The sequence below is a fragment of the Nicotiana attenuata genome, chromosome 9, assembly GCF_001879085.1.
Source record: "Nicotiana attenuata strain UT chromosome 9, NIATTr2, whole genome shotgun sequence".
NCBI lineage: Eukaryota > Viridiplantae > Streptophyta > Magnoliopsida > Solanales > Solanaceae > Nicotiana > Nicotiana attenuata.
Genome location: NC_031997.1, coordinates 36388127 through 36410763, shown reverse-complemented (window position 1 = coordinate 36410763; position 22637 = coordinate 36388127). Strand labels below are relative to the sequence as shown.

General features: G+C 41.7%; 1 protein-coding gene across 4 annotated transcripts; it reads right to left on the bottom strand.

Moving 5' to 3' along the window:
* Nucleotides 15024-20227, bottom strand: LOC109232258. 4 transcript variants are annotated; one of them, XR_002068927.1, is made up of 2 exons: nt 19407-20227; nt 15024-15058 (listed from the first exon to the last, which is right to left on the bottom strand). XR_002068927.1 is itself a non-coding variant. In XM_019397955.1 (2 exons), the coding sequence occupies exon 2, from the start codon at nt 17472-17474 to the stop codon at nt 16308-16310; it is 1167 nt and encodes a 388-aa protein (XP_019253500.1). In that variant the 5' UTR covers nt 17475-19329; nt 19407-20227; the 3' UTR covers nt 15477-16307. The 4 variants fall into 4 exon arrangements, 3 of the variants coding, with proteins under 3 accessions (XP_019253500.1, XP_019253501.1, XP_019253502.1); XM_019397955.1 differs by lacking the exon at nt 15024-15058 and adding an exon at nt 15477-19329; XM_019397956.1 differs by lacking the exon at nt 15024-15058 and adding an exon at nt 15477-18885.

Here is a 22637-nt window from a genome sequence, read left to right as displayed (position 1 = left end):
CATGGCTGAAGATTCTGAGCTATGGGATGTTATATGTGACGGACCCTTTGTCCCTACCAAGAACCTTGGCGAATCAGGTGTAGTCATCCCCAAGACCAGGAAGGAATTCTATGACGCTGACAGAAAGACCATAGAAAAGAACTTTCGTGCCAAGAAAATTCTTGTTTGTGGTATTGGTCCTGATGAATATAACAGGATATTAGCATGTCAATCAGCAAAAGAGATCTGGGAGGCTCTTCAGACAACTCACGAGGGAACAACATAGGTGAAGCAATCCAAGATTGATATGCTCACAACTGATGAGCTCTTCAGAATGAAAGATGATGAATCCATCCAAGATATGCATACTCGATTCACCTCCATTATTAATGAGCTTCACTATCTTGGTGAAAGTATTCCGAGAAACAAGGTTTTCAGAGAAATCCTTAATGTACTGCCCAGTTCTTGGGAAAGAAAAGTTAACGCCACTATAGAGGCTAAAGACTTGCAGACACTGACAATGGATGAACTTGTTGGAAACTTGAAAACCTATGAAATGAAGAAGAAGAAGAAGAAGAAGAAGAAGAAGAAGAAGAAGAAGAAGAAGGACAATGAAATAAGAGAGCCCAAGAGGGAGAAGAACCTGGTCTAGAAGACAGCAATGACTCAAGTGGTGAAGACGGATACATGGCCTACTTGACAAGAAGATTCCAGAAGATGGTTCGCAGGAATGGAGGCATTCCAAAAAGGGGAAGTTCCAGCAAGCTAAGAAATTATGACCTCTGTCATAAATGTGGCAAGCCAGGATACTTCATCAAGGATTTCCCCCTCCTAAAGCAAGATCAGTACAACAACAACTTTGACAAAGCAGCCAAGAGGAACCAGGTTCCTGACAAATGCTTCAAGAGGAAGAATGATGCTGACAATGTTGTAAAGCAAGCTCTTGCTGCATGGGGAGACTCCTCCAGCGAATCTGAAGAAGAAAACGACCATGATGGTAGTTCAATGATGGCAGTGGAAAATGAGACAACTGAGTATGATTCAATCTTTGCTTTAATGGCTCAATCTGATGACGATGAAGATGATGACGGCGATGAGGTAAATTTTCTGGATGTTCAGAGAAATCTAAAATTTTACTCTCCTAAAAAGCCATGTCATTAGCAAGTGTTCTAATTGATGCATATCATAGTCTTATTAATGATAAAGATGTATTAACCATGGAACTAAGGGAAGCTGAACAAACTAGAGAGGACTTAGTAGTCGTTGTAGTCAATCTGAAAGAAACAATAGAGAACTTGAAAAAGGAAAAGAATGCCTTAGAAGAGAAAATTGCCAGTATAGAACATGAAAGAGATGATCTAATGGCTGTTGTGGTGGACTTAAAAGAAACCGTTGAGTGTGCAAGTAAAGAAAAAGAAACCCTGACTGAGAGAGTTGCTATCATTGAGCAAGAAAGAGATGACCTAGTAGTGGTGGTAGTAGACTTGAAAGAAACAATTGAGGAATTTAAAATGGTAAATAGGCCTGGAAACTCTGAAAAAGGGAAGGAAGTTGCAAGTAAGGCACACATTAAGCTTGAAAATGAGTTGAATTTGGTGAAGACTAGTCTGTGTGCTGAGCTTGAGAAAAACAAACAGCTTTAGGAAGAACTGGGGAAGGTAAAGAGTGACCTTGAAAAATCGCTTAAGCGGACCTGGTCCTTTGATGCTATCACTTCCATGTACACCAACAACGGGGGAAACAGGCAGGGGATTGGGTTTCAAAGGGAAAATATTTCCTACAACCCTCATAGCAAGTACGTTACTGTAACTGACAATTGGCTATGTACACATTGTGGTAACAATGGGCGCCTCAAGGAAAACTGCATGGCTAGGGTTCAGTCTCATCAGAAAAATAAAGTCTTTGCTGAGAGAGTAACTACTGCTAGAGGACTTAGTCCGTCAAATAGGAAACGCATTTTGCCTGCATAACCGATTTCAATCGAAGATCAGAGTCGAAGATGATCAACTGGGGTCTCCTTTCGGATCCGTTTATCCTATTAGTGCCGTCGACAGAGTCAAGAGAGATATTGATCGTGAACCAAGGTCTACTAGGGATCGGTACCAGCCGTACAATAAGGATCGAAGAAGCAATGGGTCCGGACGGAGTTCTATACGAAATGAGAGGAGAAACGATCGAGGCTAGAGAAACCGAGAACTCATGAGCAAGAATGGTTTCGATAGGCCTATCGGACCCAAAGAAGCACCGAGGTTGTCAGAATATAACTTTAACGTAGATGTTGCTGCTATAGTATCGGCTATCGGACGCATCAAAGATACCAAATTGCCTCGACCTCTACAATCCGACCCAGCCCAAAGGGACTCGAACCAAATGTGCAAATATCATGTCACTCACGGCTATAGAAAGAAAGATTGCCGTCAATTGAGGGAGGAGGTAGCCCGGTTATTCAACAACGGACATCTTCGAGAATTCTTGAGTGATCGAGCCAAGAATCATTTCAGAAATAAGGACTCCAATAAACAAACAGAGCAAGAAGAACCTTATCACATCATCCGCATGATCATCAGAGGGGTCGATTTCCCTCAAGGCCCGATGTTAAAACGCACCAAAGTATCCATAACGAGGGAGAAACGGACTCGAGATTACATACTAGAAGGAACTTTGTCTTTCAGCGACAAGGACGCAGAAGGAATCATGCATCCCCATAACGATGCACTGGTAATATCTGTACTCATGAATAAATCTAAAGTTAAACGTGTGTTATTCGATCCAGGTAGCTCGGCCAACATCATTCAATCGAGGGTCGTAGAGCAACTTGGCCTACGGGACCAAATCGTGCTTGCAGCCCGAGTGCTAAACGGTTTCTACATGGCTTGTGAAACTACTAAGGGAGAAATAACATTACCAGTGAACGCCTCCGGGACCGTCCAGGAAACCAAGTTTTATGTGATCGAGGAGGACATGAGGTAGAACGCCCTGCTCGGGAGACCATGGATTCACAACATGAGGGCAGTACCCTCGACCCTTCACCAGGTGCTAAAATTCCCAACGCTAGGAGGGATTAAAATGATCTACGTGGAGCAACCGGCCGCAAAGGAAATGTTTGCGGTCGAAGAAGTAATTTCGATATCAACACTGACAACATCGAAGGAACCAAGTTCGAACACGAAGCTTGAAACTAAATAGCAATTATCGACATCAGCCACGATCCAATCGGATAAAAAGGGGATCGACGAAGATGATGATTACGGGGTTCCTAGATATTTTATAGTACATGATGATTCCGATGCTATAAAATCAACAGTCGAAGAGCTGGAGCAAATTACATTGATCGAGTGTCTACCTGATCGGAAGGTATACCTGGGCACGGGGTTACCCCCCGAGCTCAGAAAAAAACTCATTCAATTTCTCATAGCTAACATAGATTGTTTTGCTTGGTCCTATTTCGATATGACAGGGATCCCACCGGAGATCACCACTCACAAGCTAAGCCTGGACCCGAAATTCCATCCGGTCAAGCAGAAAAGGAGACCCCAGTCCGAGATCAAACACGCTTTCATCAAGGACGAGGTAACTAAATTCCTTAAAATAGGGTCCATTCGGGAAGTCAAATACCCGTAATGGTTAGCAAACGTAGTAGTAGTCCCTAAAAAAGGGAACAAACTGAGAATGTGTGTAGATTACAAAGATTTAAATAAGGCATGTCCTAAGGACTCTTTCCCTTTGCCTTACATCGATCGCATGATCGATGCCACGGCTGGCCACGAGATCCTCAGTTTTCTCGATGCCTACTCCGGGTACAACCGAATATGAATGAACCCGGATGATAAGGAAAAGACCTTCTTCATCACTTAGTATGGTACATACTGCTATAACGTAATGCCATTTGGATTAAAAAATGCCGGTGCCACTTACCAACACCTAGTAAACCGGATGTTCGAAGAACAAATAGGGAAATCCATGAAAGTTTACATTGACGATATGTTAGTTAAGTCCCTGCGAGCAGAGGACCATTTAAAGCATTTGCATGAAACCTTAAGCATATTGAAGAAGTACAACATGAAGCTGAATCTGGAAAAATGTGCATTCGGAGTCGGAGAGGTAAATTTCTCGGGTTCATGGTATCCAACTGAGGAATAGAGATCAAACCTGACAAGATCAAAGCTATCGAAGATATCACAGTAGTGGACAACGTGAAGGTCGTGCAAAGGCTAACCGGGCGCATTGCCGCCCTGGGACGATTCATCTCGAGGTCCTCGGATAAGAGCCACCGATTTTTCTCATTACTGAAGAAGAAAAACAACTTCACATGGACCCTGGAATGCCAACGGGCCTTGGAAGAGCTTAAGTGATATCTATCGAGCCTACCACTGCTTCACATGCCGAGGGCAGACGAACAACTATACTTGTATTTGGCAGTATTGGAAATAGCGATAAGTGGAGTCCTATTTCGGGAAGAACAAGGTACGCAATTTCCAATTTATTTTGTTAGCAGGACCTTAGGTGAGGGCCGAAACTAGATATCCTCACTTAGAAAAATTGGCGCTCGTTTTGCTAAGCGCGTCTAGGAAACTGAAGTTGTATTCTTCAGTGCCATCCTATATGTGTTGTGACAACTGATCCATTACGAAATATAATGCATAAACCCGAACGCTCGGGATGACTGGCCAAATGGGCCGTAGAAATCAGCGGGTACGATATTAAATATCGACCCCGGATAACCATTAAGTCTCTAATTTTGGCAGCTTTCGTGGCCGACTTTACGCCGTCCCTAATAGCCAAAGTCGAAAGAGAGTTTTTGGTAAACTCAGGGACGTCTTCGGGAATCTGGACTCTCTTTACGGACGGTGCATCGAATGCAAAGGGTCCGGACTTGGCATCGTACTGAAGCCACCCACAAGCAATGTAGTTAGACAATCCATAAGAACTGTGAAATTGACTAACAACGAGGCTGAATATGAGGCCATGATTGCAGGTCTCGAACTGGACAAAATCTTGGGGGCGGAGGTGATCGAAGCTAAGTATGACTCGCTCCTTGTGGTGAACCAAGTTAATGGAACGTTCGAAGTTAGAGAAGAACTAATGCAAAGGTACCTAGATAAGTTGTAGGTAACATTACATCGGTTCAAAGAGTGGACTTTGCAGCACGTACCTCGAGATCAAAATAGTGTGGCCGATGACCTTGCAAACTTAGGGTCGTCGGTCGAAGACGACGAGTTCAATTCGGGGGCAGTCATACAACTCATGAAATCGGTAGTGGAAGAAGGTCACGCAGAAATAAACTCCACGAGCTTAACTTGGGATTGGAGAAATAAACACATAGAGTATTTGAAGACCGGGAAACTTCCCTCAAATCTAAAAGAATCGAGGGCCCTGCGCACAAAGGCAGCCCGATTCAACTTGTCCGAGGACGAAACCTTGTTCAGAAGGATGTTCGATGGCCCGCTAGCAATATGTCTGGGACCGGGAGATACCGAGTACGTTCTGAGGGAAGTCCACGAGAGCTCCTACGGAAATCATTCAGGCGCCTAATCATTGGTTCGAAAGGTGATCAAAGCCGGCTATTACTGGATCGACATGGAAAAAGATGCGAAGGAGTTCGTATGAAAATGTGACAAATGCCAAAGGCATGCTCTGATGATTCACCAACCCGGGGAACTGCTGCATTCGGTCTTATCACCATGGCCATTCATGAAGTGGGAATGGACAGTGTCGGCCCTCTTCCATTTGCACCGGGTAAGGCTCAATTTATCTTTATTATGACTGACTATTTTTCTAAGTGGGTTGAAGCACAGGCGTACGAGAAGGTCAGGAAAAAGGAAGTCATCGACTTCATTTGGGACCATATCATATGTCGGTTCAGAATGCCATCCAAAATTGTATGTGATAGGTTTTCAATATCTTTGCCTTGTGTTTTGATGATCTAACAAACTTAATGTCAAGAACCAGATAGGGAACCTGACTCACTTGGATTACACTGCATCTAACGGATTCCAGCCAAATGTGAACTTGCTACAGCTTTAGGAGGTAGGAACCCAGACAAGGACATGATACTCTTGTGGGTTCCTCACGGCAGTACAAAGTCAATTGGACACAGTTGGAAACGAAGATTCTGCCGCACTGCACTATTTCCAGAGCCCACTCATTCTCTGACCAACTAAAGTGCTCACGTCACTTCAAGTGATGTAATCAAGGTGTACCTACAATGAGTTTGTACAAAACACCATTCAGTTGACTCAACTCAAGACAATCTAGGCAGTGTGCACAAGAACCAGATCAGGAACCTGATCCCTTGGTGCTCCCGTGACAGAAGTACAAGTCAACTATACAGCTGGAACGCTGCAGAAAGTGACTGTCCGCAACTGTACAAAGAGGAACACAACAGGGACCTGGTCCCTTAGGGTTCTCTGACAGAAGTGCATGCCAACTACAGCTGGAAAGCAATTGCAGAAAGTGACTGCCTGCAATAGTGCAGCAGACAGTTTTCAGCAACCACTTTCCATTTAGATTTGACATCACCATTGAGATTGGACATCACTAAGGATGTCTTGTGTAGTATAAACCTTATGCAAGGTACAAGATTCAGGTTTAACACTTGCAAATACAAAAAAACAAAAATTCTCTCAAGTGTTCAAGAACCTCTCTCAAGAACAAAGCTGCTGCAACCTCAAGGACCTGATCCGAAATTGATGATATCTTAACTCCTTAGGGTTGTTGAGTCTTTGTTATGGTTCTTCATTGTAACTCATATCCAGCTTTCTTAGAAGCATTGATTAGGTTGAGTCATAAGAAAAATCCTTTGTAACCGTAGTGTGACAAAGTGGCTTGTGGTGGAAACATCACAAGTTAGTCAAAGCCTTTGTAATCGTAGTGTGACAAAGTGGCTTGTGGTGGAAATACCACAAGTTAGTCAAATTCTTTGTAACTAGGATAGTTATAGAGTGGCTTATGATGAGAGCATCACAAGTTAGTTGAAGTCTTTGCAATAGAGTTATTGTAAAGTGGCTTGTAATAGGGAGATTGCAAGTTAGTGAAGTTAAAAGCCTACAGGTGTAGGTCATGGTTTTTTGATCCCCTTGTGTGGGATTTTTCCACGTAAAAAAATCCACGGCCTTATTTACATTCAGCTTTACTAGCATTCACTGCAGCACCCGATAAAGGACCAGGTACTCTGCTATTTGGTGGACTCACACAAACTTAACACTGTACCAAACTGATAAAGGACCAGATCCCTATACAGTTTGGTTCATTAGTACTTTCATAGGAAACACATAGAGAACCCGGTTCTCTATACAGTCTGGTGGACGCACAATCTCTAACAAGTGGTATCAGAGCAGGTTCTTCCTATTAGGCTAACACCTAGGAAGGATCCTCATGGCTGCTCCACCAACTCTTGAAAGGAGAAAACCAAAGAAGGAAAAGTACCGGGTACTCAAAGCTGATAACAATGATTCGAGTGAGGAAGACAGTGACATGGCTTACTTAACCAAAAGGTTTTAGAAGATGGTCAGAAGAAATGGAGAAGTGCTAAAAAGGGACAGCTCTAACAGATCAAAGAACAATGATCTTTGTTACAAGTGTGGAAAGGCTGGACACTTCATGAAAATTTGTCCTCTCTTGAAGCAAGAATTCTCCAAGAACTTCAAGAGAAAAAGATCAGCTGACAATACGGTGAAACAGGCTTTTGCTTTTGGTGAGTCTGAAGATAAAACTGATGCTGGTGATAGCTGAATGAAGGCAAGTGAAGGCAAGGAAAATGAATATGACTCAACTTTTGCTTTAATGGCTCAATCAGTTGATGATGAAGACGATCACAACAAAGAGGTAAATTTCAGGGATGTTCAGAGAAATCTGAAATCCTATTCTCCAAGAAAACTCATGTCTTTAGCTAATGTATTAATCAATGCCTTTCATAGTCTTGTGGAGGATAGGGATTCTTTGACCTTAGAATTAGCAGAATCAGAACAAACTAGAGACGACTTAGTGGCTGTAGTTACTGACCATAAGAAAACCATTAAAATTTTCAGAAAAGAAAAGAATGATCTTTTGGCAGAAATTACAGACTAAGGGAAACAATAGTGAAACCTTGGACTAAGTCAAAACCTGAAAATTCTGGAAAAGGAAAGGAGATAACCAGTGAGGAACACATTAGGCTTGAAAATGAGTTGAAAGCTGCTAGAACTAGGATATGTGGTGAACTCGAGAAAAATAGGCAGCTTCAAGCTGAATTGAAGAAAGTAAAAAGTGATCTTGAGAAATCTCTCAAGTGGACCTGGTCCGGAGATGCTGTCACTGCCATGTACTTCAACAATAGTGGAAACAGGCAGGGAATCGGGTTCCAAAAGGAGAAAACTCCTTACAAACCTCACAGCAAGTACGTCACAGTTCCTGATAACTGGTTGTGTACCCACTATGGGAACAATGGGCACTTCAAGGAAAATTGCCAGGCCAGGAATCAATCTGTTAAAAAAGGAAACAAGGTGTTTGCTGAAAAGGTGACTACAAAAGAGGGACCAGGTTCCTCTCACAGAAAACACACATTACCTGCATGGACTAGAAAAGCCCTTATCCATCCCTTTTATCATAACAAGGGACCCAAACTAGTTTGGGTTCCTAAATCTAACCCGTAATTTAGATGTGCAGGGAACAGTGGGAGGAAGCGAACTACAATGGACCATGAACAGTGTATGCTCAAAGCACATGACTGGAAGCACCATGGACTCTCTCTCACTGAAAGCCCTGCAGGAAGGGAATGTATCCTTAGAAAAAGGGGGTACATTCTCGGTGTTGGAAAAGTTGGAAACCCTCCTGAAGTACAGTCTCCTGAGTGTCTCTCAAATCTAAGGGATCAATGTAGAGTTCTTATCAAAAGTGTGCTCAGTTACCAATCTGGTAACTGGCGAAGTGGTCTTAGTAGCCAAAAGACGCTAGAACATCTACGTTGCTAACTTTTGAATCTCTACAAGCTAGTGATATGAGATGCTAGAAGTCAGTTGATGATGACACAGAACTTTGGCATAGAAGATTGGGGCATGCAAGCTTCTCACTTCTGAATAAATTGATTCAGAAGAACTTGGTTCGTGGTCTGCCAAATTCAAGATTCACCTGGACACTGTTTCTTAGAACAAAGGATGAGACCTTCGAGGTATTCGTGGGCTTTCTCAAGAAGATCCAAGTGAAGATGGAATTGAAGGTAGCATGTATCAAATCTGACCACGGGACAGAATTTGACAACACCAAATTTGATGAGTTTGTAACGAAAATGGGATCACTCACAACCTCTCAGCACCAAGGACTCCACAACAAAATGGTGTTGTTGAAAGAAAGAAACAAGGTATGGCACCTGGTACCTAGACCCTCAGACAGAACCATCATAGGGACCAGGTGGGTATTCAGGAATGAGCTGGATGAACATGGAAATACTACAAGGAACAAAGCAAGGCTTGCTGTCCAAGGATACAATCAGGAGGAATGGATCGATTATGATGAGACTTTTGCCCCAGTAGCTCGCATGGAGGCTATTAGGATCCACATTGCCTCTGCTTCACATATGGAATTCACCCTATTCCAAATGGATGTGAAGAGTGCCTTCCTGAATGGTTTTCTCAAGGAAGAAGTCTATATTAAGCTACCTCCAGGTTTTGAATCTCATGTATATCCTGAACATGTATTCAAATTTGATAAGGCATTGTACGGATTGAAGCAGGCCCCTAGAGCCTGGTACGAGAGACTATCCAAGTTTCTTGTGGAAAATGGCTTCACAAGAGGAAAGATTGTCAATATATTGTCTTTGAAGAAACGGGGAAGGAACCAGCTCATTGTACAGATTTATGTGGATGACATCATATTTGGAGCTACAGCTAACTCATTATGTGAAGAATTTGCTAAACTTATGGGAAGTGAGTTTGCAATGAGTACGAAGGGGGAACTGAATGTCTTTCTGGGTGTTCAAGTGAAGCAGTCCATAAAGGGAACGTGTATCAGTCAGCAAAAATGCATCAAAGAACTCTTGAAAAGGTTTGATATGGAAGCATGGGAATCATTGGATCTCTACTCTACCTTACTGTCAGCAGGCCAGACATTGTATTCAGTGTGGGATTACATGCAAGGTTCCAATCAAATTCTAAGGAATCTCATCTGAAGGCTGCTAAGAGAATTCTGAGATATTTGGGCACACAGAACCTGGTTCTGTACTATCCTTCAGGAGACAATTTCAACCTTATTGGTTATGTTGACGCTGATTATGCAGGCTATCGGGTGGACAGGAAAAGCACATCTGGAATGGCTCATTTCCTTGGATCATGTTTTATCTCATGGGGTACAAGGAAGCAAAACTCAGTAGCTCTCTCAACAACTGAAGCAGAATATGTTGCAGCTGCCTCGTGCTGTGCTCATTCACTGTGGATCAAGCGACAATGTGGAAAAGGGTCTTGTTTGTATAAGATATTGTTGCACAGAAGATCAAATTGCAGATATCTTCACCAAAGCTCTGAGCAGGGAACACTTTTGAGAAACAAGATGGTGCTGGGATTACTTAAACCTACTTGAGAACCTGGTTTTGCTGACATGACTATGATAGTCACACTAACGTAAAATTGGCTAAAGTATTTTCTGACTAGGCCTAACTCACATCTATACCGTTGCAGGTAAACACGCATGATGATCATAGAAGCTAAAGGTACAGTGTTGAACTTCGGAGGAGAGCTGCAAAAACCCTTTTACAAAACAGGCTAGGAACCTGGTTCCTGCACCACAGGTTAGTAGTAATGTGATTTTCGCATGCTTGTTCAAAAAAATATAGCAAAATTAATTCAACTGCCACATCATCCGACTTTTCAGACCAGCAGTTCTAAACCATTGTCTCCCTTTGCATCTTTTTAATATTTCCTTCAGAACTCTCTACCACTTCTCTCACTATGGCCAACGAATAATCGTCTTTTTCTCTTGCCATCAACATCACTCCCATATCTCCTCTGACCATAACACCATCACCAGAAACCCACTTCTTCACTATCCCTGATACTACTGTACACATACAGATTTCCTCCTCATCTCCAGTCACCTCTACTCTTCTCCAGTCACCTCATCTCCAGTCTCACTTCCATGTGCTGCAAACCCTACTTCTCCTCTATTCCTGAATCTCAGGGGGAAGAAACTCCATTCTTAGGGGATGAAAGAACTCTGGTGCTTTTTGAGTCTCCGGTTCATGACACTGTCATAGAAGAATCTGTTGAAGAACCTGATTCTCTTTTAGCTGCAACAAACCAAGTGGTTGTAAAAGAAAGAGGCTTTTGAGTCTGCCTTGCAGAAGAGTAAGCAGAGTATTAAGAAAAAGGAAAAAGAGGTTGATGAAATAAGGGGAAGCTGCGGTTGATAAACATATTCCAGTGGTTGAGGTTGATAAAGATGTTGTGGAGGAACCTCGTTCCTTAGTGGAAATATCTACAAAAGGTTGTGGCTGAGAAAGATTTGTTTGAGGGTGACATTGTGGTTGTTGCAAGCAGGAATGGGCAGTTTATTGAAATATCTAGAAAACAAAAGTGGGAAACTGTGGGAGGACCTGGTTCAATGAAGACCATTCTAAGTGACAGTGGCCTTGGGCAGGAGAGTTAACTCAGAAAACGTCTTGTGGGGTCAAATGTTTTCCCGACAATCTAGGAGATGGCAGGTATGAGACATGTTCTGGACTTAGGCAACTAGTGGAGAACCTGCGGGAGAAACTGCTTGACTAACCGTTGTCTGCAACTACCCGCATGGACCTAGCTCTCAAAACCATTGCTGCCTCCTCTTCCAAGCCTCCCTCTTCTAGTACCCCTTAGGATCCTCTCAGTGGCCAGTTATATTTTGCTCTGATGATTTTGTGGCTGTTGTTTTTATTTTTGGTTTGTCTTTTTGTGATGGCATGTTGGATTTCACCGTTGCTGCTCCTGTTGAAACAGTCAAATTTCTTATCCATAAAACAGCTCTTCTTTTGCTTGTACAATGCTTGTTTTCCCTTTTGCATCTCTTTTCTATCATGATTGTGTGCACATATGTGGCATGAGTTAGCCTTGTTGGACTTCTTTATGCCTTTTTGTCTGATTGTGTCTTTTTGTTGATGCCAAAAGGGGGAAGAATAGAGTCAGGAGGAACATATATCGGGAGGAAGAATAGAGTCAGGGGGAACATATGTAGTTGCTGGTACCTTATCTGGTTAAGTCACATAGTCATCATTGTTAAAAGTTTATCATCATCAAAAAAAGGGGAAATTGATGGGCTTAAGGTCTTTTAATCTATGTTTTGATGATCTAACAAACTCTCTGTATAGAACCAGATAAAAGACCAAGAATGATAGTAAAGTGTCAGGGGAACATATGGGAAACATGTGTAAGTAAGAACATATGGGGAAACATGTGTAAGTAAGGGCATAAAGTCAGGGGGAACCTGTGGTCTCCTGTTATTCAATCTAGTTCTCTAAACTCTAACTCCTCGTTTTCAATGCTAAGTTTGTCGTCATCAAAAAGGGGGAAATTGATAGGTTTTCAATATATTTGCCTTGTGTTTTGATGATCTAACAAACTTAATGTCAAGAACCAGATAGGGAACCTGACTCACTTGGATTACACTGCATCTAACGGATTCCAGCCAAATGTGAACTTGCTACAACTTCAGGAGGTAGGAACCCAGACAAGGACCTGATACTCTTGTGGGTTCCTCACGGCAGTACAAAGTCAATTGGACACAGCTGGAAATGAAGATTCTGCCGCACTGCACTGTTTCTAGAGCCCACTCATTCTCTGACCCTCTTGTGGGTTCCTCACGGCAGTACAAAGTCAATTGGACACAGCTGGAAACGAAGATTTTACCGCACTGCACTGTTTCCAGAGCCCACTCGTTCTCTGACCAACTAAAGTGCTCACGTCACTTCAAGTGATGTAATCAAGGTGTACCTACAATGAGTTTGTACAAAACACCATTCAGTTGACTCAACTCAAGACAATCTGGGCAGTGTGCACAAGAACCAGATCAGGAACTGATCCCTTGGTGCTCCCCTGACAGAAGTACAAGTCAACTATACAGCTGGAACGCAACTGCAGAAAGTGACTGTCCGCAACTGTACAAAGAGGAACACAACAGGGACCTGGTCCCTTAGGGTTCTCTGACAGAAGTGCAAGCCAACTACAGCTGGAAAGCAATTGCAGAAAGTGATTGCCTGCAACAGTGCAGCAGATAGTGCAGCAACCACTTTCCATTTAGATTTGATATCACCATTGAGATTGGACATCACTAAGGATGTCTTGTGTAGTATAAACCTTATGCAAGGTACAAGATTCAGGTTTAACACTTGCAAATACAAAAAAACGAATATTCTTTCAAGTGTTCAAGAACCTCTCTCAAGAACAAAGTTGCTGCAACCTCAAGGACCTGATCCGAAATTGATGATATCTTAAGTCCTTAGGGTTGTTGAGTCTTTGTTATGTATTCTTCATTGTAACTCCTATCCAGCTTTCTTAGAAGCATTGATTAGGTTGAGTCATAAGAAAAATCCTTTGTAATCTTAGTGTGACAAAGTGGCTTGTGGTGGAAATACCACAAGTTAGTCAAATTCTTTGTAACTAGGATAGTTATAGAGTGGCTTGTGATGAGAGCACCACAAGTTAGTTGAAGTCTTTGCAATAGAGTTACTGTAAAGTGGCTTGTAATAGGCAGATTTCAAGTTAGTGAAGTTAAAAGCCTACAGGTGTAGGTCGTGGTTTTTTGATCCCCTTGTGTGGGATTTTTCCACTTAAAAAAATCCACGGCCTTATTTACATTCAGCTTTACTAGCATTCACTCGAGAACCCGATAAAGGACCAGGTACTCTGCTATTTGGTGGACTCACACAAACTTAACATTGTACCAAACTGATAAAGGACCAGATCCCTATACAGTTTGGTTCATCAGTACTTTCAGAGGAAACACATAGAGAACCCGGTTCTCTATACAGTCTGGTGGACGCACAGTCTCTAACAGTATGTGACAGCGGGAAACAATTTATCGGCAACGAAGTGACCAAGTTTCTCGAAAATCATAAGATTAAAGAAGCTTATTGACACCTTATCACCCTAGTGGGTGCGGACAAGCCGAATCGACCAACAAAACTATAATCCAAAATATTAGGAAAAGGTTAACCGACACCAATGGAAAATGGAACAAGATCCTTCCCAAAGTCTTTTAGGCATATCGCACGACCTCGAAGTCCAGTACCGGGGCTTGATAGAATATAAGGGTCCACCAAACTCTTTACAGAACCAGGTTCTCTATCAGATTCAACAGTACACACACACAACAGTAGATAAATGACAAGAGGAATTTTACGTGGAAAATTCCCAGCTCAACGGGATTAAAAACCACGACCTACCCTTGTAGGATTTCAACTTCACTACTGAGCAACTTTTAGATTACAACCTATGCAACCTTGGAATTAAACTATTAATCCCTCACTAACTTGTAATACTCTATTACAAGCCACTTTGTAATAACTCTATTACAAAGACTTTGCAACTTGAATAACTCTAGCCAAAACTTAAACACGCAGGTTTAAGGTTTACAAGGGTTTCCTACTGAAAGCTTCTAAACAAGCTAGATAGGAATTACAATTGAAGAACTATTACAAAGTTACAACTCAACTAAGGACATATAATGACTTGATGTGGGGACTGGTCCGTAGTTGATTTGTTCTTTGTTCTTGTAGCACTTGAAACTTGCTTGCTGAATAGTCACGTTAGTGAGCTTCTGAAAAGTTCAAGTAAATGTGTTTTACCTCCCTTGATTGTATATATACATGTGTGACATCACTTACAATGATGTAAGCAAGGTAGGTAAAAAGTCTTCCCTGGAAAGTTGACTGCAACACTGTTCCTGCACTGTAGCGTGTGTAGGCAGCAACTTTTCAGCTGGAAAGTTGACTTCGTACAGTCTCCTCGGGAACTGGTAGGGACCTGTTCCCTCAACTGTTCCTTCCACTCTGAAGAGTTGAATCATAACGCAAGCTGGATCCCAACCTGGAACCCCGTGATCTTAAGGTCTTGTAAATGTGTAACAAGTTCCTTATCTGGTTCTGGATAGTAAGTTTGTTAGATCATCAAAACATAAAGCAAAGTACTTATGACCAAAGTACTTGTAACCTATCAATTTTCCCTTTTTGATGATGACAAAATCATAATTAAAAAACCCAGAAAGAACCACATAGAACTAGATTGTGAACCAGAAAGACCTTAAGTTTCCCCCTGAAACTCTGCATTCCCCCTTAATTAGTACCTGAACCTCTATGAGTTCCCCCTCGAATTGAGTACCCCCCCCCCCGTTCCAGATTATTATTCATTTATGCTCTTTATTATTCAATTAAATCTTCCTCTTTATGGTATCATAAAAAGCACAGAACAAGTAAGTATCATAAAGAAGTCTAGCGTAGCTAACTCATGCCACTTGTGTGCACACAACATGATAGAAAACAGTAACAAAATAGCAGCAACATAAACAGCAAAAAGGAAATCACTTTCATTAGCCAGATTTGGACTTTTACAGGCGGGAGCAGAATCATTGTTTTCATCCATAGTTTAAAACAAACAAAAAACAATTGCCAGAAACAAACAAAAAATACATCACCAAACACAACTTAAGAAGATGGACACTGATGGGACATTCTTTTGGGGACACTGGAGGAAGAGGGCTTGGAAGAGGCAGCAAGGGTTTGGAGAACAAGATCCATGCGAGCATTCGTGGACATTTGCTCATTGAGCAATCTTTCTTTCAGGTCCTACACCTGTTTTCTAAGTTCAGTATTCTCCTTTGTTAGGCGTGCAACTTCTGAGCTATGAGAACTACTAGAACCAGGTGCCTCTTGTAACTGACTGAGCTGACTCTCAAGAATTTCGTTCCTAGCCTTCAACTTCCTGATCCCCTCTGTGGTACTGTTCTGAGCATTTATCAGTTGAGAAATAGTGGAAGTGCTTTCAACTCCTCCCCGACCTTGTCAATGCACTCACACTCCTCAAGAGTAGTTTCTGAAAAGGATTGCTTTTTAGTGCCCACTTTGGCCTGTCCCAGAGGTACCTTGAAGAACTCAAGACCTTTGTGAGAAGAAAAACATAGGGTAGTCAAGGATTCCCATCCTTAAGGTTTTCTATCTTCTGCATATAATCAATCATTATGGCAGGCAAATTGATGGTGGTAAAATTATCCAAGGCTTCCATAAGGAATAGGTCAGCTTTGGATGCAACAGATCTTCTCTCAGCGCCCGGAAGCAACACTTTGTTAACCATCTCAAAGAGCAACTGATATACTGGAAGGAGTGCCTTCTTATGCACCTATTCCCCATGCTGTATTGCCTTGTCCTTGACAATGACATTTCTGAAGTTTGATGTACAGGAACCCTGAGCAGACGACAGTCCTTCGGCAGGAACATCCAGAATTGACCCCAATAAGGCAGAGTCCATCACTATGTCCACCCCATTTATCAACACACAGATTTGATCACCTTCTACTGTGAAGAGGCTGGTATAGAAACTCCGTACCACTTCTTCATACACTTTGGGAACCTCATTTCTAAACAGATTGGTCCATTGTTGAGAATCACAAATGTCCATTAATTGTCTCATCCCAGCAAAAACTAGAATGTTAGAGGCAAATGTGCGAGCCCACAGTACTTTCTGATTTCTCAACTTCCTTTTCTCAGAACTCGGAGACTCACTAACTTTTGCTTTTTTGATGGAACCAGGTTCCTCATCATCATCCATTTCTCTTTTTACTGACTTGCGAACAGACTTTCCCTTCTCCATTGACTTTTTCTGCACAAGTTCACCAGATTTTTCAACTTTTTCATTATCAGACGCGTCACCACTCTCTTTCACTGTCTTATCACCAGAAATTTTCACCAACTTTTCACTGGAAGTAGCATTAGCACTCTTGGAAGGACCTTCAGCATGTGTAGAAGTGTGCCTTATTGATTGAGAATGAGAGTGCTTCTGCTTTGAGAACTTGTGGGTTAAGGAACTAGGTTCCTCTTCAGCTTCCTCATCCACATTTACCACAGGGACGACCTTTTCATGCACAACTTTTCCATCCTTTACCAGCCTTTTCTTTCTCTTGCTCCTTTGACTCTTCTTGAGAGTAGACTCCCAAGCCTCCCTTTGCTGCAACCGAGTAATGGGTCGCTTAGGGGTTGACTCTGGAGCTGCAACTGACTTATTCCTAGCCCTGATAAAACTAACATATGCCAAATCATCTGCGTCTTCTTCACTATTAGAATTCGTCTCAGGCACCACCATATTCAGAGGCTCAGCATAGAAGTGGGGAGAAGGAGCAGGATTAACACTGGCCTGGGGAGATGACCCCTGACCTGGATCCTCCTTGGAGGGATCAGGTTCATCACTTGGGACCCCAGTAGTTTCATCTTGAGTAGATTGTTCAAAAAGAACAAGTTCTCCCCAGTCTTCTGTGGACTGAAGCTCTTCCCCGTGAAACTCACGACACATCTCCACCTTCCTCTACAACAATCCCTTCTGAAGCAATGGAAAGCATATTTTCTAGCCCCTCTCTTTCTTGTGGTTTCATGGAAATTTCAGCAGAGGGAGTGATACCTGTATAACCGTGGCCTGTCATGGTTGTCTCAGTCTCTTCATGACTAATCACTGGATCTTCACTCGAGTGCCCAACCATGGAGAGAGTTGAAGATTCCTGAACGAGGTTCCCTCGTTTACCCTGTTTACTTTGTTTAACCGGTGAGACTGGAGGAGGACAGACATTCTTAGCCTTGCTTAGACAAGGAACAGAGTCGGAGTGGGTAGGAGAGGGAGTGGAGTGTGGAGGAGACTCTGCTTTAGGGTTTAGACTAGTGATTGTGTTGGGGGAGGAGTTCACCGCTGGAATGCTGACTGGTGAGGACTCAATCACATTGTTGTCAGGCACACTGGAGGTTGCTTGATTTTCAAACATGGTGAGATTGTACTCGAGGGGAGTCCTACTTTAGATACAATTCCACAAAAGGTAAGAAATCTCATGGTTTGCTAATTATTCGGCCGCTCGTTGATACGTGGCGAGATTCCCACAGTGATATGCGCCGGTTACGGATATTTTGGTCTTCCGTCATTCGGTCCGATAATATTTCCTTGAGCTTGGTCGGAGTTGGGGTCAGTTCCGGAGCTATGGGCTCGATGATCTTGAAGACGCATGCTCTAACTTCGTATCTTGGCTCGATACAATCCGGTGTCGATCTTTAACCCATCCTATTTCAACCCCGGTCTGTCTTGCAATAGATGAGTCCGGTTTCAACCGTATACACATTGCAATACTTTTATTTTGGGTTAAAATATCTTTTAAGTTGTAAGCTTTGTTTGGCAAACGTAAATTTCCCTTTTCTTTTTTTTTTGTACGGAAAAGTTGGCAAATGATGAAATAGGAAATTTGAATTTTTCATGAAATATTGGTATTGGCAGAAAAAAGTTGGAACTAAGAAGAAACAATATACACATTGCGAAACATAATAGTCCATTAGAACAAATGAAAAAGTAATCACTTTCTTGTTTAGGTTTGCGAAAGACTCTCAGTTGAAATACGAGAGGATGTGATTTGAGAAACTTGGTGAAAGAGCTCTAGAATTGGAGAGGCACGTCTCCCTATTTACAGATACCCGAGGTATGTGCAAATTCTCAACTTAGGTGTGTGTAAACATCATTTTTGGCGTGAAAAAAAAGAAAGGACCTGTACTACGTGTTCAGATTAATGAAACTGAAAATTTTAAGTGTGTGTAAAAAGGTGTGAGCAAGCCTGAGTTTAACAATTTCTTACCCGTGGGCTAACGACTGCTTCCAACTTCACGAGTTATCAGGGGCGGAGTCGATGAAGAAGTTATGGGTTCACCTGAACCCAGTAACTACGGCTTAGGCTCTGTATAGGTGTTAAAAATCCAGCTAAATAAGTTGCAAAAATAGATTTTGAACCCAGTAAATTAGATGCAATATGGTAAAATATCGAATTTGAACCCATAAACTTCAAATCCTGGATCTGCCTATGCGAGTTATCATAAGAAATGGTAAAGAAAACAGGGGTTAGAACCTAGGGTGAATTGTTGATGAAAGGAGTTACTTTGGTAAGAACCAAATTGAGTAGAAATTCATACTAATCAAACATAGTTAGGTGAGTAAAAGGTACAAAAGATACATTTACTGATTTGGTACAAGCACCAGCACAAGTAAACTTTTGATTTGCAATGTTTTCTTCTTTATGAATTCTAGTACGCAAGAGATTAATCAAACCACCTAGTAATAACATGTGCCAATGCTTTCATACGAAAGATCTGAGATAATGCTGGCATGATTCTATAATTGGCCGCTGTCAGTGATAACATATTATTAGAATAAAGATAATCACAAAAGAATCAAGGGGTAAGTAAGATGCTATGTACTCACAGGGAATGATTGTGACATAGTGAGAATAACATATTCCTTAAATGAGCGTCCAAATTTTTTGACCTTAGCCTCAGTCAAGGAAAACTTCTTTTTTCTACCGTTTTGAACCTCAACAAGCTTAGCTACCCTCATTTCTATGAAGCAGCACATATGATAGCCACCTTGCAAGGTTTCAATATGGTGAGATTTTTGTTCCTCTTTCAAAAAATGTCAAAAACCGGACTTGCAAATTTGAATCATAGTTGAGAGTCCAATTAATAACCCCAACGTTCACTGGGTGCAAATTTTTGTCAAGCTCCACATTGTGACAACTTCTCTGATGCTTTGCAGCCACGAAATTGATTAATCAACTGGAGTTCTCTTCTCAAACATCAATGCCCTGTGGCGCTAATCTATGCTATGTGTTGTATGGTGCCTCTAAAAGAGAAGAAGGCCATATTTCATTAGATTCACACGCTAGTCCTGGCAATTTGGGCTGAATTGTTGGGATTCTTCTACCACCTATGATTGTCTTCAAGAAAGATATATTGCCGTCAGGTTTAGACCTTCGATTAGTGCACCTCAGCCAGTGAAGAACTAAGGTCTTCCCGCGATTGTGATCTCCTGCTTTGGAGACGCTGGTGACTTCTGTGTGGGGGCCAAAATGAGCCCATGGTACTGTTGGGAAGACTGTCAAGCTAATAGAAGGGAAAAATATTTAAAAGAGAAAAACACAAATTGCACAAGACAAGATAAGATTTACGTGGTTCGGCAATTTTTGCCTACTCCACGGCCACACAAAGAATAGCTCGTTCTTAATTGAAGAGAGAAAGAAGAAGTTGAGGGATGATCTGCAAATGTAAATGCAGACCCCTTTTATAGGCATTTGAATGCCCTGCCGACATATGCGCTTACATCATAAGAATGTCGACGTAAGCGCTTACATCATATTTTCATCTCTTTTTTACTTTTCTTTCTTTTATTTTGTCTACTTTTCTTTCTTTCACATACAACAACAGGTTTTCTCCTATCAATCTCCCCCTCAAACCTATGTTACATCAAGAAAGAAATTAAAAAAAGATTTGCTATTCTCTGGTGGCGCCTTCACGCCATCAGTCTTGAAGGCTAACTGAGGCAGTGCAAACCCTCAATTTGTCAACACCGATAACTTTGGTCAACATGTCTGACGAGTTCTTTGATCCTGGTATCTTCTGCAGGGAAAGAGCTTCTTCACTTATCAACTCTCGGATATGATGATACCTCAACTGGATATGCTTTGATCTTGCATGAAACACTAGATTCTTGGCAAGATGAATTGCACTCTGGCTATCGCTGAAAAGCTCACAATTGTCCTACTCTTTACCTAGCACTTAAAGGAAATTCTTGAGCCAAATCATCTCTTTTCCAGCTTCTAAGATTGCCATGTACTCTACTTCAATGGTAGATAGAGCAACACTTTTCTGAAGTCTGGACATCCAGGTGACAGCAGTACCACCCTAGGTGAACACGTAGCCTGTGGTACTTTTTCGACTATCCAGATCGCCGCCTAAATTTGCATCAGCAAAACCTTGTAAGATAATATTGCTCTTTTTAAAAGCAAAGTGACATGCCTGAGGTGCCTTTGAGATATCGCAATATCCATTTTACACCTTCCCAATGCTCTTTTCTTGGATCTGACTTGTATCTACTGACAACTCCAACTACATGGGCAATGTCAGGTCTAGTGCAAACCATAGCATACATCAAGCTTCCTACTGCAAAAGCATATGGAACTTTAAACATGCACTTCCTTCCTTCATCTATCTTAGGTGATTGGTCCTTCGACATGTTAAGATGGCTTCCGAGTGGAGTGCTTCTGGTCTTTGCATCATGAAGACTAAACCTGCTTAGTACCTTCTGTATGTACTTTTCTTGAGACAACTTTAAGGTTCCTTCCAACCTGTTTCTAGTAATCCTCATCCCAAGCATTTGCTTAGCTGGTACAAAGTCTTTCATTTCAAACTCCTCCGCCAGTTGTTGCTTAACCAAGTTGATCTCATTTATGCTAAATCCTACAACTAGCATATCATCAACGTACAACAATAAAATGATATAGGATTCATCAAGATTTTTGATATAACAGCAATGGTCCATAACACATCATGTAAAACCATTGGTATGCATGAATCCATCAAATTTTTTGTACCATTGTCGGGGAGCTTGTTTCAAACCATACATACTCTTCTTCAACTTGCACACAAGGTTTTCTTTACCAGAAACTTGAAAACTTTCAGGTTGCTTCATGTAGATGTCTTCTTCAAGGTCATCATACAAGAAAGTAGTTTTAACATCTAGCTGCTCCAAATGCAAATTTTCTGCAGCTACGATACTTAGCACCAACCTGATAGTAGTTAATTTGACTACACGAGAGAAGATCTCGGTGTAGTCAATTCCTTCCTTCTGCTGAAAGCCTTTTACTACTAATCGTGCTTTGTATCTCTTCTTACCATCATGCTCTTCCTTAACTCTATATACCCACTTGTTCTGCAATGCCTTCTTTCCTTTTGGTAACTCTGAAAGTATTCATGTTTCATTCTTTTGAAGAGAGTTCATCTCTTCTTTCATGGCTAGCTTCCACTTATCAGAGTCTATCACCTGCAGTGCTTCAACAAAATGCTCTGATTCTCCAGCATCAGTCAGAAGTAAATAGTAAAGAGAGACAATTAACCCATCTAGAGCATTCGTGACTCTTTTAGATCTCCTTAATGTAGGTTCAAGAGTAACTAATCCCGAATTTGATTCAAGTCCCCACTCCAGATTTGGTTCTGCATTTGATTCTATCTCTGGTTCCGATTCTAGTTCTGATCCAGATTCGGATTCTGGTTCTTCATCTTCAATTTTTGAATCGGTTTTAATCCCTCTAGCCACTTCATTTTTGAGATTTCTTCTAACTCAACTGTTTCAAATGTATGTTTGCTGGTGCTGGTTGGTTCTACTTCAAGCTTATCCTTGTAGATCACATTTTCATCAAAAGTGACATTCCTATGTCTTAGGATCTTTCTATTCTGATCATCCCAAAATCGATAACCAAAATTATCATCACCATAGCCAATAAAGAAACATTTCTTGGCTTTAGGATCAAGCTTATCTCTATCATTAGAGTTTACATGCACATAAGCAACACTACCAAAAAATTTTAGATGTGAGAGAGTTACCTCCTTTCCTGTCCATACCTCCTCAGGAATTTCAAAATTCAGCAGTACAGAGGGTCCC